The 18,680-nt window shown below is 49.0% G+C and overlaps 1 protein-coding gene across 4 annotated transcripts in view; it reads right to left on the bottom strand.

Annotated features, from left to right (window-relative positions):
* The window catches only part of TBL1X (transducin beta like 1 X-linked), a 274,014-nt gene that overhangs the window by 25,776 nt on the left and 229,558 nt on the right, over window positions 1–18,680 (bottom strand). For all 4 annotated transcript variants that reach the window (XM_055106596.2, XM_055106598.2, XM_008964325.6 and 1 more), the window contains 6 exons: window positions 17,388–17,448; window positions 10,075–10,196; window positions 5,804–5,878; window positions 5,366–5,493; window positions 3,350–3,515; window positions 122–223 (listed from right to left, as the gene is read on the bottom strand). In XM_055106596.2, the coding sequence (XP_054962571.1) occupies window positions 122–223; window positions 3,350–3,515; window positions 5,366–5,493; window positions 5,804–5,878; window positions 10,075–10,196; window positions 17,388–17,448 (654 nt within the window). The remainder of the gene's footprint in view (window positions 1–121; window positions 224–3,349; window positions 3,516–5,365; window positions 5,494–5,803; window positions 5,879–10,074; window positions 10,197–17,387; window positions 17,449–18,680) is intronic.

Here is an 18,680-nt window from a genome sequence, read left to right as displayed (position 1 = left end):
GCTTCCTTTGGCACTGGGCTAGGCCCTTCAGGACACGAATGCTGCACACGCCCTGGAAGCTCACTTAGGCATCAGCTGCCCCCAACACCCCACTCCCCAGCAAACCAGAGGTGTTGCTTACAGAGCCGTCGGACGCGCTGGCGCCCACTTTGTCTCCTCGGGCATTCCAGCACACCTCGAAGATGCCGCCAGTGCCTCGGTAGCTGTGGACGAGATTTCCACTCTGCAAAGCAAAGCAGCTGTCACTTACAACGCAAGGGGCGCCTGCGACAGATGCAGGTGTGGAATGTGCGCTCCTCCGGCCCTGACGTTTCGTCATGAACATTTTCAAGCATGGTGAAATTTAAGGGTTTTCAGTAAGGACTCTGGGGGCCATGGAGATGTGCCTCTAGGACTTCCCACCACGAGGAGTGAACCTGATTACTTATGCCTGCGGAATCTGCCACCACATTTGCGTGGATTCTGAGGCTGCACCCAGCTGAGGACTGATGGAGGCGGGAGACCATGGCAGTCACCTGCTGAGACTCAGACTCATCTGGTGGGTAAGTGGCTCATGGACTCTCCATCAGCACGACCAAAACTTTCTACAGACCTGTAAGGGCCATCCCTGACTCTTCCTACCCTTCCCGTCTCCTTCCCAGGGTCAGACTGGCCTTATGGTCTGAATTCTCCCTTCCCCCTACCTTCCCCCCTGTTTCCATCACAGCTCTTTCCCCCAATAAATCTCTCGCCCATCTAATCCTGTTTTGGTGTCTGTTTTTTGGAGGACCTGAATGAATACAACATAATGAATACACCCACCCCAGTAGCAATTAAATTGACTGTAATTCATGATTAAATGTAATAATATGCCATGACATTAAAATGTACGTATTTTTGGACATTTGAAAGAAGAAATGCATAATATACATGTAATGGAAAACACCACAGACCATTGGTTTCCGGTTTAAAACAGCATTAACTTGACAAATCTAAGAGGTAGGGGAAGTTGAGGCCTTTGAAAGAGTTGAATAAGGCCAGGCGAGGTGGCTCACCCTGTAATCCCAGCACTTTGGGAGGCCGAGGCGGGAGGACGGATTGAGCCCAAGAGTTCAAGACTAGCCTGGGCAACACAGTGAGACTTTGTCTCTACAAAAATTAATTTTAAAAAATAAAAAAGAGAGAAAGAGTCGAATAAGCCTTCACTCATGATTCACTATGGTGACAGGCAGGAGAAATCTGAACACCGAGACCAGGAGGGCTGTCCCAAATCCTCTGCTCAATTGGGCCCCTTAAAGGGTGGTGTTCCATGAACTGAGAAAGGTGTGTGTCGGCAGTATTACAGATAAGTATTTTTATACTTGGAGAAAGATTAAAGTGGGCTTTAAGATTTCTCTTAAGAAAATTCCTAAGGATTTCTTGGCCGGGCGCGGTGGCTCATGCCTGTAATCCCAGCACTTTGGGAGGCCGAGGTGGGTGGATCACCTGGGGTCAGGAGTTCAACACCAGCCTGGCCAACATGGTGAGACCCCGTTTGTAGTAAAAATACAAAAGTTAGCCGGCTGTGGTGGTGCGCACCTGTAATCCCAGCTACTCGGGAGGCTGAGGCAGGAGAATCGCTCAAACCCGGGAGGCAGAGGTCGCAGTGGGCCGAGATGGCATCACTGTACTCCAGCCTGGGTGACAAGAGTGAAACTCCGATCCAAAAAAAAAAAAAAAAAAAAAGAAAAGTCCTAAGGATTTCTTTGATTTATAAAAAAGGGTTGCAACAGTTCAGTGAGTTCCTGACAACAGGCTGTACCTAACTGATCATGTCATTGTTTTGATAATTGATGTGTTCTTTTTACAAATCCACCCATTACTATTTCTAGCGAGGATTTCAGGAACGGAGACTCTTGGACACTAGTGCTGAGATGCGTGCTTCCCGGAGAGCTATCTAGGGCTGTGGGGCTGGGCTTGGCGTCGGGTTGGCTCTACGCAGGGTCCACCATTTCCCTTCCTTCCCTGAGAGGATGTGGTTCACATGAGGTCCCTGGGAAGCCCATGATCTCAGTGGACCCCTTGCCAGTGAACAGGGCTCATCACCCATGAGTCCACGGGGGGAATGAACTTGAGGGTGTAAATCCACCTGAATGTCAACCAAGCCAAAAGGAACCAAGAAGGCAGTGCAGATGAAAGGGGGCAGGGGAAGGCTGTGTGATTCCTCCCTCCTGAGGTGAAAGGGACCCCTTCCTTATTTTCAACAACTCCTAGCATATCATCACCTCTCTCTTCCCTTAGACTAGAATCACGTGCTGATGGCCCTATACAATCCTTTATGCTATGCAGTGCTACTTCCCATCCATTTCTACACTTTACAGCTGGAATTCTTCTATCCTCAGGTGTGGCCCAAGATACCCACAGCAGCCACCTTTATTTAAATCCTATGTCCTTTCAATCCCTGCTAAAAGGACAACCCAATATTGACATACCTTATGTCCTCAAACAGAACCTACTTTGATTCGAAAAACTGAGGCTAGGCACGGTGGCTCACACCTGTAATCCCAGCACTTTGGGAGGCAAAGGTGGGTAGATCACCTGAGGTCAGGAGTTCAAGACCATCCTGGCCAACATGTGAAACCCTGTCTCCACTAAAAATACAAAAATAAGCTGGGCATGATGGCGGGTGCCTGTAATTCCAGCTATTCAGGAAGCTGAGGCAGGAGAATTGCTTGAATCTGGGAGGCAGAGGTTGCAGTGAGCCAAGATCGCGCCACTGCACTCCAGCCTGGGTGACAGAGTGAGACTCTGTCTCAAAAACAAAAACAAAAAAAACCACCAACAACAAAACAAAACAGAAAAGAAAAATTGAAGTGGCATGACAACAGCAAGAGCACATTCCTTTCCACTCCCTGGTCTGCTCCGTAGGGGAGCTGCAGGAGCTGGTGTGGCCTTGACCCCGTTAGCAGGTCCCCCACTCCCACCTTCTAACCTCAGTATCTAGAGAGCAGCACTTCGGTGATAACTGCTAAGAAGAGGAAGAGGCAGGTGGAAGGTTTCGTGCCATGGACTCAGAAAAGTGAACAGAAGACAGTGGCTCCTTCAAGGAAGAACGTGTGCCAAGGTGAGGGTTTGGAATCAAATGGCCAAGAGCCATGATTATGGTAGACACGACGCCCTTCCTCAGGGAGGGGAGCTGCCGGAGGTGTCTGGTGGGGGAAGAGCTGACAGCCCACGTGGGGTGCACGTGGACAGCATCCACTGGGTCTGCCTGGGGAGCCTGGGCTTGCTCAACTCCCTCCGGGGCACTGCTCTGAGCCAAGGGCACTGGAGTCGTGGCTATTCGGGCATCCCTTACTAAAAGGATTCGGTGTAGGGGTCGGGAGCTTACCTGAGTATTCCAGATATGGACGCACTTGTCGAAGGATCCACTGGCCAAGTACTTCCCATCAGGGCTGAAAGCTACGCTATAGACAGGCTCCTGATGCTTCGTGAGCGTGTGGGTGCAGACGCCTCGTTCTATGTCCCACAGTCGCACCGTAGAATCAAACGAAGCACTAGCAAGGTGGGAGAGAAAGCAAAATCACATACACACGGTGGTTTCAAACAGTTCTCCATAATGTGTATCAGATCTCCAGGAGTTGTTTTTCCCAGCTTTTATGTTTCAAAAGATAATAACTAAAAAGCTTTTTGTCTTCTAAACTGTAACTACTTACAAGTATTAAAAACAAAGCCATAGTCATTAAACAGAAAAAAAGCTTTAATGGTCTTATTAGGGAAACAATTTGATATCTACATTTGTTTCTGCACCTTTTTTTTTTTTTTTTTGAGATGGGATCTTACTGTGTTGCCCAGGCTGGAGTGCAGTGGCGTGATCATGACTCACTGCAGCCTCGAACTCCTGGGCTCAAGTGATCCTCCCGCCTCAGCCTCAGCAGAGAAGCTGCAACCATAGGTCCACACCCGGCTAATTTTTATTTTTTTATTTTTTGTAGAGACGGGGTTTCACTATGTTGCCCAGGCTGGTCTTGAACCTCTGGGTTCAAGAGATCCTCCTGCCTCACCCTACCAAACTGTTGGGATTACAGGTGTAAGCCACTGCGCCCAGCCCTGTTTCTATGTTTCCTATAGACGTAAATGGTAAATATTTTTGTAGAATATTTATCAAGTTTCCTAAAATGCCCCTACAATTTAAAACATGACATCTATTATTACCAACTAAATTAATACAGACAGCCATATTTGGAAAAATAGCAAATTAAGTGAATAAACATTTAAAAAACTTTTTAGGCCAGGTACAGTAGATCATGCCTGTAATCCTAGTACTTTGGGAGGCCAAGGTGGGAGGATCACTTGAAGCCAGGAGTTCAAGACCAGCCTGGGTAACATAGGGAGACCCTGTCTCTAAATAGAAAATAAATTTTAATCAAACAAGAATTAAAATACAATCACATCCACATACGTAATCACATTATTGAAAGCTGCAAATTTTAGTTATTTTCAAACTTAAAACAGTAATATCTATCACAAAGCTATTGTCTGGCTTGCTTTCTTTCAACAGGGACCCATTAGGTACTGGGATGCCCCTTTTATACTTGCTGACTAAAAAGATAATTTATGCTCCTAATAGTACCACGCGACGCAAAAGCACCTTCTGAGTCATCACAAAACGACTCGAGTGTGTAGTACTATATCACACTATATCACAGTACTTTAAGTGGATTTTATGACAATTACTTGAAATATGAGAATTACGGCCTATGTGTTCTTTGTTTTTTTGGTTCCGTCTCTCAGTGGATGCAGGAATTCCATCCTGTCCTCTCTAAGAGATGACCTTAATTCGAGCACCGTCAACAGGAGTTGGTGCTGCCTGGCTTGCTGTCCCTCAACTGTGGCTCTGCAGTCATGTTGGGTGGTTTTTTTCTTCTTCTGTTTTTTTTTTTTTTTTTTTGAGACATGGTCTTGCTCTGTCACCCAGGCTGGAGTGCAGTGGTGTGACCACCGCGCACTGCAGCCTCAATCTCCTGGGCTCAAGCCATCCTCCTGCCTCAGCCTCCTGAGTAGCTGGGACTACAGGCACATGTCACCACGCCTGGCTAAGTTTTTGTAGAGATGGGGTTTCACCATGTTGCCCAGGCTGATGTTGAACTCTTGGGCTCAAGCCATCGTCCTGCCTTGGCCTCCCAGAGTGCTGAGATTATAGGCGTAAGCCACTGTGCCTGACTCAAAACCATCCTTACCTCAAAGGCAGGTGTTACTCGGTAATTCTATCCTGGCCCCTTCAAAGTGAGCTACCGCTTTGCTTCCTCTGAAGGGCTTCAACACACGTGCATGGACGCGCTTTAGCAGAATTTCCTGTTGTCTTTGTGTAACACCGAGCTGTGCCAGCTGTGTTGCCTGCCCTTACCTTGCCAACATGATGTTGCAGTTTGGGTTGCTGGTGGCGGGCCCAGTGGGGCTCCACTTGATGGTGTAGATCTCTTTATTGTGAGCCTGAAGATCATGGATGCACACCTCCTGTTTCATGCTCCAGATCTACAGAACACACCAGACACAACATGAGCAAAAGCCATTCCTGCATCCGGGAACGATGTGGAATCATTCCTCCTGGGGGTGCACACGGGGCCCAGGGCAGGGTGGAGGGTGCACAGTGGTGAGAAAGGCTGCAGGGAGGTTGCGATTCTCAGTGGGACTATGACTGAGAAATCGTAGCTCACCGGATGACAGAGGAAGGGAGGGTGGTCAGTAATAAATAATCCTCATGTAAGAGTGACCGTGAGACTGGCATCAAGTGCCCAGGGTTGTCTAGGATTAAACAGCCCACCCCTTGCCATGCCGACTCTACCTTCAATGTCATGTCATCCGAGCAGGATGCCAGCAACATTCCAGACGGATCCCATTTGATGGCGTTGACCTCGTTCTGAAAGAGAGCAGAAGAGTCTGAAAAAGACATCAGGGCCTGTGAGTAGATGAGGTCACCTTCCAGCAGGGGGCAGCAGCGCGCCACCGTCGCTGCAGAAGGTCTTCGGCTTCAGCCTGACATCAAAGGGCACAGCCCAACCAGCCATCTAGTTTCCTCTTTTTCTCACTTTGCCTTTTTCATTTATATAAAACCACAGCCCTATACCACACAACACCAGCCACTCTCATCCATACTTCATTAAGAAAAAAACCTTCCCTGCTAGGAAGGAAGGCAAGTGAAGAAATCACATACCATAAAACGCAGCAAATAAAACCAGTAAAACTAGTTACTTTTTAAATTGGCCTTTGAAAATCACTTTCCTATGCACTTTTCTTTTTCAGACAGGGTCTCACTCTGTCTCCCGGGCTGGAGTGCAGTGGCAGGATCACAGGTCCTTGCAGCATGAACCTCTTGAACTCAAGCAATCCTCTTGCCTCACCCTCCCAAGTAGCTGGGACTACAGGCAGGCACCACCATGCCCCCTTTTTTTTTTTTTTGGGATTTTTGCCGAAGCTGGTCTTGAACTCTTGGGCTCAAGCGATCCTCCCACCTCGACCTCCCAAAGTGCTGGGATTACAGGCGTGAGCCACCATGCCAGGCCTCTTATGCACTTTTAATGTAACAGTTCCTCCCGTGTCCACACCCATTAGAAGGGATTTCTCTCCTGCAGGTGAGTGGAGGCGGAGGGAAGGGTAAACATGAGAAGTGAACCCTCACCTATTACGGAGTTCAAGCGGGGTAAGGGCTGATCCAGGTGGAAGATGGGCGACCCAAATGCACACACAGGCAGGCACACATGTGCAACACAAGTGAGAGGCAAATGCTGAGTGGCACAAACCCACATGGCACAGGCAAAATCCTGGCTGGGGGCTCGTGATCGGCACAGCCAGGTAGCGAAAAGCACAGGCTCAGGACACCTGGGGACCACGAGGCTAAACCCTGGAGGATAAAGGTGAATGAATGTACCCAGGGGCCAAGGGAGACGGGGACACTACCGCGACAGGCATGTGTAAAAGAACCACCTGTGGCAAAGGTTCAGCTGGGGAACAGCCTACCCAGGAGAAATGAGGGGACATGGCGTACCAGCTTGGGGCTCCCTCAGGGGTGACTATAGGGCCCCATATGTCCAGTCCAGTCCCACCATGTGACACCTGCTGTCCCGGCCTAACAATTAACTAATTACACACTCAATGAATTTTCTAAATTTCATACTCCTAAGGGCTCCGGTTTGGATTAATTGTATGGTCAGGTTGCTTTCTAAGAACATGGAGTTTTGAAGGGTGTGAACTGGACAGTGACAAGGCCACATCTGTGTTCCATGAGGCACACGTGGCCCAGGAAAGGGAGGAGGAAGAAGTTTCGCGGCCCAGGAGCAGGCTGCTGCGAGAGCCCGGGAGGGTGGAGGGGGCCGACTGGAGAGGGGCTGAGGGGTGTGAGTGTGCACACACATAGGTGTCTATGAGTGTGCACACACATAGGTGTCTGTGCACACACATAGGTGTCTATGAGTGTGCACACACATAGGTGTCTATGAGTGTGAATGTGTATGCAAGGCCAGCAAGGGTGGCTCTGACTGCAGCTGTTCAGAGGAAAACTCATGGGCCCAGGAATGTAGAGCTGGTCACCATTGGCTGTCCCTAGCCAAGCCCATGCAAAGGAACAAATAACTTCCTGGGAGCGGATCCCTAGCTCTGCAATGCAAGCCCCGGTTCCTGGGCCGCCTCCAGAGCCGGCTCATGGGTCTCCACTCAACCCCACTGAGCTGGAGCTTTGTTCAGGGCCATCAGCCACATTAAGACCCACTTAAAGGGCCAAGGCCTGTGCTGGTGGCAAGGTCCCGGGCAGGACACCTGGGAACTGCAGATAGTGTGTACAGCTCTATTAAAAACTTGTGGATAGTCCAGGGTTAGAGGAGAAATAAGTTTAGACCGGGAGAAGAGAGTCAGTTTGGAGCCAAACAGATGTTAACAGGACGATAGGTGCCTGTGCTCTAAAAGCGCCTTCCTTTGGGACAGGGACCCCTGGGCCAGGGGTGGGGAGAGGTGGGCATTAGGGGAATCAGGACAAGGGAATTTACATCAGTTACGTTAGTGGCACAATGGCAAATCTCCAGGGACTGTGACCATCCTCTCCTGCTTTAACAAGGGACCCCCACCCTGCCCCACCACGGAGATATCCTGGGTGCTGGTGAGAGAAAGGCAAGATGCCATGGTCCCAGCATTGATGCACTCTGCGTTTTCTGGGAGAGGCAGACACGCAGGCCAGCAGCTACTGCCAGGGCTGTGGCATTCATGTGGGCAGTAGGAGCTCGGGGGTGCCGTGAATCCTCCCCAGGGCGTGCAGAGGATACGTGAACGGGCCTGGAGACTGGGGAGGATTCTGTTTTGGACCGAGAGCTGCTGTGGGGGTCTAAGGCAGGGAGCATTCCAGGCAGGGCTCAGCGCGGGGCAAGGTGCTTGGCTGCACGTGTCTTTAGGAGGACAGAGGCACAGGGAATTTTTGGACACTAGCCCAGGAGGTCGAGGCTAGTAAATGGGTTTACCAGCAGACTGGAGATTGCAGAAGGTTAGAGACCATAGAAATTGGCTAATCTGAGGGAGATTTGGTGAAAGACCGGGAAGCGCCTCAGAGGCCAAACTAAGGAATTTGCTAAGTCAGCTGTTGTTCACATTGTTGTTCCCTGGTATATAATGGATTTGTCAGCCTCTGCTTGCCTTTAGGATTTTCTCTGTCACTGATTCTGGTGTTTGATGACCATATGCCTAGGTGGATATGGTCTGTTCTGTTTGTGTGGTTCTGTTTATATTTGTTCTGCTTGAAATTTGCTGAGCTTCTTGGATTAAATGTTGATGTTTTCCACCAAATTTAGGAAAACTTGGCTGTTACTGCCTCCAATGATTTTTCTGTTCCATTCTTTCTTCTCTCCCCATCACGCATATGTTTAGGGTCTCTGATATTGTTCCATAAGCCATTAAGCCTTTATGCATTTTTTCGATCTTTTATCTGTTCTTCAAATTGGCCAATTTCTATGCTCTCTAACCTTACTTCCGCAATCTCCCATCTGCTGGTAAATCCACTGATGTGGTTTAGGATTGGTGTCCCCACCCAAATCTCAGGTCGAACTGTCATCCCTGATGCAGAGATGGGGCCTCGTGGGAGGTGTCCGGATCATGGGGGCAGATCCCTCGTGGCTTGCTGTCTTCGTGAGTTTTTGTCCTTTAAAAGTATGTGACACCCCCCCCACTCCTCCCACCTCTTGCCCCTGCTCTGGCCATGTGAGGTGCCTGCTCCTGCTTCACCTCCTGCCATGGTTGGAAGCCTCCTGAAGCCTCCCCAGAAGCAGATGCTGCCATGGTTCCTGTATAGCCTAAGGAACTGTGAGCCAGTTAAACCTCCTGTCTTATCAATTACCCAGTCTCAGGTATTTCTTTAGAGCAATGAGAGAATTGAGAACTGCCTAATACACCCACCTATTAAGACTTTCATTTCAGACATTATATTTTTCAGTTCTCAATTTCTTTTCTTTTCTATTTTTTTTTTTTTTAAAGAGACAGGGTCTTGCTCTGTTGCCTAGGCTGGAGTGCAGTGGTGCTACTGTAACTCACTGCAGCCTTCAGCTCCTGGGATGTGACTACAGGTGTGCATCACCATACGCAGCTACTTTTTAAAATTTTTTGTAGAGACAGAGTCTTGCTATGTTGCCCAGGCTGGCCTCAAACTCCTGGCCTCAAGCAATCCTCTGGCCTCAGACTCCCAAAGTGCTGGGATTATAGGCATAAGCCACCACACTTAGTCTCCATTTGTTTTTTAATGATTTTTTTTTTCTATTCACTGCAGATGTGCCCTGTCTATTCATTTATTGTGAGCATCCTTTCCTTGATGTCCTCTACATGTTTCTCATAGCTACCTTAAAGGCTTTGTTGCCAAATCCACCATCTAGGTCATTTCTGAGTGAACTGTTCTCACTGCCAACCCCAAACTGAGTCAATCCAACCACCATGGTTACCATGGGGTAACCATGACAGCTCAAATAGCCAAGGGGCACATTAGAGCTGGTCTGCTGCTGCAGTAGCTTTTAATTCTAGGCACACAAGAATCGGCTCCCACATCACATTCTCACGAACTCGAGACCAGTGACAAGAGCTCTCACTTACTGTGTGTCCCTGGAAGGTTTTGACTGGGCGGTCACAGCCGAGCCTGCACACATGGATACACATGTCTGTGCTACAGGAGGCAAAGGTCGTGTTGTTCTGCCAGTCCACATCAAGGGCAGGGGCTGCAGCAGGGAGGGAGGACATCTGGAGTTACTCACTGTTGCACAGCTCCATGGATTTACAACAATGAACAGCACAGTCAAGAAGCCTCTTTAGTTTACTTATTTATTTATTCTAGAGACAGGGCCTGCTCTGTCACCCAGGCTGGAGTGTAGTGGTGCGATCATGGCTCAATGCAGCCTAGAATTCCTGGGCTCAAGGGATCCACCCACGTCAGCCTTCTGAATAGCGCACACCATCACGCCTAGCTAATTTTAATTTTTTTTTTTTGTAGAGACGAGTTCTTGCTATATTGCCCAGGATGGCCTTGAACTCCTGACTTCAAACTATCTACCCGCCTTGGCCTCCCAAAGTGTTAGGGTTATAGGCGTGAGCCATTGCACCCAGCCAAGAAGCCCCATTTAGTAACATGATAAAAACGTCTCAAGCGTGAACACAGTCTCTTTCTAAGACCTTAAAGACCTTCTCCTGCCACGTTGGCAGGGATGACAAGATGTCCTGGAAGAGAGGCTCTGTGACACTTCTTGCACCCCACAGCCTGCAGAATCTCCCGCTCCCATGGCACAGTTAAGAAGGGCAGGTGAGAGGGCCGCCCTGCCTGCTCTGTACCTTGCTGCTTCCAGCGGCATCTCTGCAGTGAGCTCATTTGATTTAATTTTGGACAAAGAGGAGAAAAAAGGAGAGGAAAGATTTCATGTCCTATGTTCAAGATACCTCAATATGAAAAAAACTCTCCCGTAACACATTAAGGCATCCCCTTGACTAGGGGATAATTAGGGTCAATAAAAACCCCTTTGGGATGAAACGGAACGCACGCTTCAGGGCCTGTGACCAACACCCTCCCTGACTTTGGGCCTTTCTCAGGTCCAGGTGGTTCAGGGTCACAAAGACAGAACAACGGGGAGCTGACCTCCCCTTGTAGTTTAGTTACAGCTATGGGTCTCATTCTCTACCTTCTGATTTATTTTCTAGGATGGCAGCTGAGAATCCAACAACTTCCCAATGTACCAAAATGGCCAAGGCACTCGCTAAAAGCCAGGCCCTGGTTCTGTCCTCAGAGCGTCTGCCTCCACAGGGCTGGACCATGCCCTGAGAGGCACTGGAAGCACAGGTGACAGCAAGGGCACTGAAGTCCTAGCAAATGGACCTCATTCCTCGTTCTGCCTCTTTACTGATGTGCAGCTGCAGGTTGACGGCTTCCTGGAGTCTCAGCTACAGATGTGGATGTTGCAAGCAGCCCCAGACAAGGGGGAGAGAGCCGAGGCATCTCAGGGGATCAGCAGTGCCCGGGACAGGGAGTGCGCTGGAGGTGTGGAAGTTCCCACGGTGGGGGCCCCCGTGCACTCTCATCCTCTTCTGCTTCTGGGGAAGCATGGCTTCAACTGCTCACTCCTGTCCTCTAGCAGAGAGTGGGTCTGCGGCTGGGAGCGAGCATCTGTTCCACCTCCTCTCAGGCGTCCACGGACTGCAGGGGTCACCCGCCTTCCTAGGGGCCAGGAAGGGCGCTGTGCTCAGGTCTCTGGTCTCTTTCCACTGCGGGGGCCACACCAGCAGATCATGTTCCCTGGGCTTCTTCCCACCTCATGCCAGAGAACTGATGAGCAGCAGAAAAGGCCATGCGATGCCGAGATAGAAGGGCACAGGGGAAGAGGCGGCTTCTCTGGTGATCTCTTCCCTTCCCTTCTCTGGTGATCTCTTCCCTTCCCTTCTCTGGTGATCTCTTCCCTTCCCCTGAAGGTTCTGAGCAACCCCACCCTCTTATTAAGGATCATCATGAGGCTTCTTGTGTGGAGAGGACCTCCACAACCAGCCCCGTGTCCGGAACCCTGACTATCAAAGGGAATGATTTAGGGATGTGAAAAGTACTGTGCTCCATTACATGTGAAATGGAGGGACGGTGCCTCCCTTCCCAGGGTTCATGCTAATTTAAGGGGGTAATGCCTTACGGGGCAGAGAGCTTGGGACTTCGAGAGCTAGTCGTCCGCATCTGACCACCTCTCGTAACCCTGCGCTTCCCATGCAAGCCCATGGAAATTACTTTTAGCTACTGAGTGGGCTCCATGATGCCCCCAGGAGAGGAGGCAGCAGGGTTAGGGCAACTCTACAAGTGTGCCCAGCCAAGAACTCTCATTGGTTTTCCTAGATACTATGGTCCATTCTGTTATTTGCCAAGTTATGTTCTCCAAGGTAGCTGTAAACACTGAATTAGCCAATAATGAAGCATTGTTTCTAGGGGAAAGAGAGGGTTAGCTTCTGCCAGGCTCTGGCCACCATGTCCTTACCAATCGACCAATATAGAAACTCATCTTATGTGAGTTTTTTTTTTTTTTTTCTTGGAGATGAAGTCTTGCTGTTGCCCAGGCTGGAGTGCAGTGGCACAATCATAGCTCGCTGCAGCCTCGAACTCCTGGGCTCAAGCAATCCTCCTGCCTCAGTCTCTCGAGTAGCTGGGACTATACATGTGTGCCACCATGCCCAGTTTTTTTTTTTTTTTTTTTTTTTTTGAGACAGGATCTCACTCTGTCACCCAAGCTGGAGTGCAGTGGCACAATCTTGGCTCATTGTACCCTCAATCTCCTGGGCTCAGGTGATTCTCCCACCTCAGCCTCCCTAGTAGCTGGGATGACAGGTGCACGTCACCAAGCCCGGCTCATTTTTTCAAAGATGTTTTTGGCAGAGATGGGGTTTTGGTGTGTTGCCCTGGCTGGTCTCAAACTCCTGGGCTCAAGTGATTCTCCCACCTTGGCCTCCCAAAGTGCTGGGATTACAGGAATGAGCCAACGCACCCAGCCATGTGTGTTTCTTAAAGGCAGTCAGCACTGAACTGAGAAGAATCCAGCTTTCTCTGAACACTAACCATCAATTGCCCCTATTCTTCCTTGGTCTTCAAATAAGAGGTGCAAGCCTCCATGTGTTTATCCTCCATAAGCACAGGGACCCCATTCGCTTCCCCATCCAGCTCCCCCTGCAGGCGGAAGGTGTGGGTGGGAGGACGCGGGTGTCAGCAATGGTCTTTTCCACATCTGAGATCATCTCTTCTGTTCCATCCCCAGCAGCGTGTTTCATGACAGCCCCACAGTTCTTGACGCATTTTCTTCGTTCTCGTTTACAACATCGCCTGAGCTAAACAGCAAACTTCTGGTCCAGCCTCTGCATTTGGGCATGTGATTAATATACCTGGAAATGTGACAATCTGGTGAGCGGTCCAAGAGATGGCGACCAGCATCTGATGACTCCTCCATCTAAAGCAAGCTGGTTCAACCCGCGGTCCAGGATGGCTTTGAATGTGGCCCAACACAAATCTGTAAACTCTCTTAAAACATTAAGAGTTGTTTTCTTTTTCTTCTTCTTCTTTTTTTTTTTTTTTAGCTCATCAAGCTATTGTTAGTGTTAGCGTATTTTATGTGTGGCCCAAGACAATTCTTCTTTCAATGTGGCCCAGGGAAACCAAAAGACTGGACATTCCTGATCTAAAGAGAGGCTCCCCCGTGCTCAGGTGGTTAGCCCCACTCTGAGTCAGCTCCTGCAGCCACAATGCTTGGAACCATGTGGGTGAATGGCCGGTAAGAGGGCTGAGCTACGCTGGGGGCCTCTGTGCCCTCCCTCCCATGCATAGGCCAGTTTGGTTCAATAGCCCTCATTCTTCTGGGCCCAGCCAGTCAGTTTCCTTTTGAAATACTTAGAGATTTACATGAAGCTGCAAAGGTAACACAGAGAGGTCCTGTGTCTCCTTCACCCAGGTTCTCCTGAGGGTTACATTTTGCGTAGCCGTAGCGTTGTATCGACGCTGGCAAGCTGACACTGGTGCAATTTGCCTGTAGAGTGCTGTCATTTTATCACATGGGTAGATGTGTATCGCTGCAACTGAGACCCAGAAGTATTCCGTCGCCACTAAGATCTCCCTCAGCTACTGTATCGGCACACAACCTCCTCACATGCTCCCTCAACTCCCACAGCGCTGACGGGTCCCAGGTTTCTAGCATTTTAGCATCATGAGAACGTTACATCAACGAAAGCACAGAGCATGCAACCTTCTGAGACTGGCTTTTGTCACTCGGCAAAATGCCCTTGAGATCTCTCCTGGCTGTCGTGCATCAATAGTTCATTCCTTTCTGCGGCCGAGTTTCACTCCACCACGAGGCTCTGAGCTAAGGCTTCCTGCCGACGGTGACCAAGGGCGCCCCCACGAGGTGTTACTGGGGAAAAGCTAGTGGGGCAAGGCAATGTCTCCTATCGCCCCATTAAACACCAAACCTGCCACAGCCACAGAAAGGGGCTCCTCACAGCTCTTCCCAGCTGCGTTTCACCTGGAAGAGCGAGCTTCTTTCTCTTCATTTTGAACGTTCTTTAACACACTGATTGACACCAAAAAGAGAGCAAGTAACGCCTAGATACGTCTGACCTGCCGACGGGAATTGGGTCTACCTCATGGCCAGCCAGATTACAGGTGAGAAGCTCACGCAATTCAGAACAATGTGGTTTGTGGTCTTCCTGGGTCAGCTGGGTAGGAAACCCTTCCATAGGGCCTGGGGATACTTTGGGAAAGATTATTTTCTGCTGAAATACTTTACAGATGAATTCTTAAGATACAAGTGTTAGAGGAACCTTATTGATGTTTACCTCGGGCATATTTTTCTCTGAAAAACAGAAGGCAGGGATGTCTAATGCAGAAAGCTCACCCCCCGGGGTCTGCGTGTCTAGGGCTGTGAACCTGTCATAGCATCCTTCCTGCCTACAAAGGTGGGTTTTGGTACTTAAGCCAAACGTGACGGAACTCCATTAGGAAGGCTATTCTCACTAGCCACCTGCTTTGATTTGCAGTCTAGAGCACAGAGTAGCAAGTGTCTGGCATGGAGATGACACACAGATCACAGGCTGTAGGTGGAGTTGCCAGGGAAAGATGGAATGGGTACGGGGTTTCCCTTTGGGGTGAAGAACACTTTCTGGAGGACCTAGTACACGTGCTACCTGCATTGGGAGCCTTTTGTCTCTCATATGCTCAGCACCTTCATCAACAGTGTCAATTAAAGCAACACCAGTAACAAATTTCACCGGCAACCCTGAGAGGTGTGTTTGGTGTGGGTCCCAAGCTGTGCAGGAGTGGCTCTCCCTCTCCAGGGCAGCAGAGCAGAAACAGCGTCCTCCCTGAGTCTCCCTCACTCTCTGAGCTGCCTGTATGAGGAGTCCCTGCTGAAGTACTGCATGGAATATAACAGACGTGGGTGCCTATGCATCTAACACAATCGTGCCTCGACAGGACCTTCGGTTCATGGTCTTGTTTCCTGCAGGGCCCATGTCCCCTGCCTGGAGCCCTCCCCAGGTGCCGATGGCTGTTCTGCCTTGGATGGTTGTTGCGGTTAGCACTCCCATTCAGAACATCATTTAAGCACCCCAAGCTGCATGACAAGAAAGACACTCAGATCTCCTCCTGGACAATGCCCCAGGGACAGCTGATAGAATAGTTAACTTTCGTCCCACATATTTAGGGATTACTTCAAGACGAATCAGACATTTGCCCTTAAGGGAAGTGGCACCTACCCACTTCTGTCCACTTTAAGCCAGTCTAAAGACTTCCAATAGTCTATTAGCTCTGCGGGTGGCCATCTGTCTTTGTTTTAAGAGGCCATGTCTAACATCAGGACTGAGTTACACAGAGGAGGGAGTTGGGAAAGAAAATGAAGAATCATTTTGGAAGACCGAGGTGGGCAGATCACTTGAGGTCAGGAGTTTGAGACCAGCCTGGCCAACATGGCGAAACCCCGTTTCTACTAAAAATACAAAAATTAGCTGGGCTTGGTGGTGCATGCCTGTAATCCCAGCTACTCGGGAGGCTGAGGCAGGAGAATTGCTTGAGCATGGGAGGCAGAGGCTGCAATGAGCTGAGATCGCACCACTGCACTCCAACCTGGGTGACAGAGTAAAACTCTGTCTCCAAACAAACAAACAAAAAAACCCAAAACGACCCACGAAGAATCAGGTGGGAATCTGGAAAATCGGAATCTCTACAGACTCCAGAGCCCTGGGCTAACGCATGTGGCCTGGCCTGGCTCCAGTGCACAAAGGGATGTAGTTGGCTCCAGAGCAGCGGCCACACATCTGTGTAGGAAGGTGCTAACACCACAGGCCCGAGGCTGATCTCCCTACAGGGGCTTGCTTGCAAGGCCGGCCCTTGGCTAGCGACTGAGATTTTAGATTTCCGGAGAGTTCCCACCCTCCCCTAACAGACGCAAGCGGCTCACTCTGCTAACACTTGTTTGTGCAAACAGTGTGTTTATGCTGTGCCCCTGCTTTCCTTCTAGGGGTCTGCAGTTTTGGCTTGTACTAGGCACTGGGTGCTTACACGGCCAACCCCCAATAAAAACTCTGGGCACTGAGACTCTATGGAGCTTCCCTGGTATAAAACACTTCACAGGCATAGTTACAACTTATTCCTGGAAGAATTCAGCATGGCCTGTGAGAGTCCACTGGGAGAGGAGCCTTCGAAGCTCTGGATTTGGCCGTGTGCACCGTTTCCCTTTGCTAATGTTGCACTAAATTCTTGTGCTGTTAGAAATCTTAGCTGTGAGTATGTTGAGTCCTGGGGGTCCTCGCAGCAAACCACCAATCCTGGGAGTGGTTTCAGGGAGCCCCCAAAACAGCATCCCTTTAGAACAGCAAGAGAAAGGAGCCCGCACTGCTTCTGTGGCTGGCTCACTGCTGTGTTTCAGAGCTCTGAGCAGGTGGGTGCCGAGGTCATCTCTATCTTGCAAACCTTAAGAGCAATCAATGCTTGCCACAAAATGGGTCTCCTTCTGACCAATGAGGCCTCCTGGGCTCCATACTCTGTGCATTCAGTTACTTTAAGGGGTATCTCAGGATCTCATTCTGTCACCTAGGCTGGAATACAGTGGTGCAATCACAGCTCACTGCAACCTTGATTTCCTGGCTCAAGCAATCCTCCTGCCTCAGCCTCCTGGGTAGCTAAAACTAGAGGTGTGTACCACAACACCCGACTAATGTTTTATATTTTTTGTAGAAACGGGGTCTTGCTTTGTTGCCCAGGCTGGTCTTGAACTCCTGACCTCATGCAATCCACCTGCTTCGGCTTCCCAAAGTGCTGGGATTACAGGCGTAAGCCACTGGGCTCGACCTGAATTATTATTTTTGAATTACAAAAAAACAAACAACAACAACAACAACAACAAAAAACTCACCTGAATGAAAAGGAAACTGCTGTTTGGCTTCTCCTGTGTGGGCATCCCAAATTATTGTTGTCTGTGTTCCGCAAAGAAAGGAAAAAGTTAGTAACTATTCTCGCAAAGTTTTCTCTGGAAACATTTATCATACAAGAAAAGACAGTCAGCCCTTCTCCTTATAAATCGGCACTGTCCAATAGAGATAGAGAGTGAGCCTTATGGGCTAGTTTCAATTTTCTGGGATCCACATTAAGAAGAAAGAAACTGGTAAAATTCATTAGCAATCTATTATATTTAACTCCAACATGCCCCCAAATATTACCATTTCAACATGTAATCAGTATCAAAACCTTACTGGGATATTTGCCTTCTTTTTCTCCCATACCACATCATTAAAGTACAGCATGTTTTAAACTCAGCAATCTGGATGGCCACGTTTGATGAACCTATCAGCCACATGTGCTGGCATCTCCCTTAACTCATTTCTGCCTGAGGTTGCAACTTTCTGAATTTCTGCAATCAGACCTTGGCGATGACCCTGAGCAGTAGGATATAAATAACTCCCACATGCTCAGCGTTCCGATAATGGAAACTAGGCATAAACGGGTTTAAGGACAGAGCATCCCTAACCAATACTTGCAAGAACTACCAAAATTGGTAGGAATTCCTCCTCATCCCCAAATGCAGAAAACTGTTGAAAAACCTGGAACAAAGCATCTCCAGAGATCTTTGTGGCATTTGTTCCAAGTGAAGGGCTGCAGAGACGAGCATTTCTGAAAATGCCTCTGCCCATCCCTCCATGAAATGGGGGCACTAGACATGGCAGAGCCATTGGCTTGCACTGGGGCCAGGCACCAATGTACTGGTCTAATAGTAAGTAGAAAGGTTGAGTTCTCCCTTGGAAAGCAAAGGAAATCACGAATTTTTATGAATTTACTGACGCTAGGAAGATAGAGAACCAGCTCAATGAATAGCATTGGAGTTATGTCTTCATCAACTGGAATTTTCAACTTAATTGGAAACTTTACACCTCTCTGTTACTGACGCTCAGTCAAGATTTTGCTTTAAGAAGAAAGAGTTCTATTTTGTGTTGACTGTAGACATTTTCAGAGGAAAGCAAGCAGTGAGTGTCTTTGAAACTTGGTACTCCTGGGTTTTGAGTCAGTTCTAGACCAATTAACATTTCTTTGTTGGGGTATAACTCTTCTTAATTTAGCCATGCAAAAACAAATCTAACACTGCAGAGAATATATAAACTCTTTCACAGTTCTGATACCATTTCACATATTACATCAGCGACTGGTCTCTTAG

The sequence above is a fragment of the Pan paniscus genome, chromosome X (assembly GCF_029289425.2).
Source record: "Pan paniscus chromosome X, NHGRI_mPanPan1-v2.0_pri, whole genome shotgun sequence".
NCBI classification, from domain to species: Eukaryota; Metazoa; Chordata; class Mammalia; order Primates; family Hominidae; genus Pan; species Pan paniscus.
The sequence above is the reverse complement of the archived record's forward strand: the minus strand, read 5'-3'. Positions and strand labels throughout refer to the sequence as shown.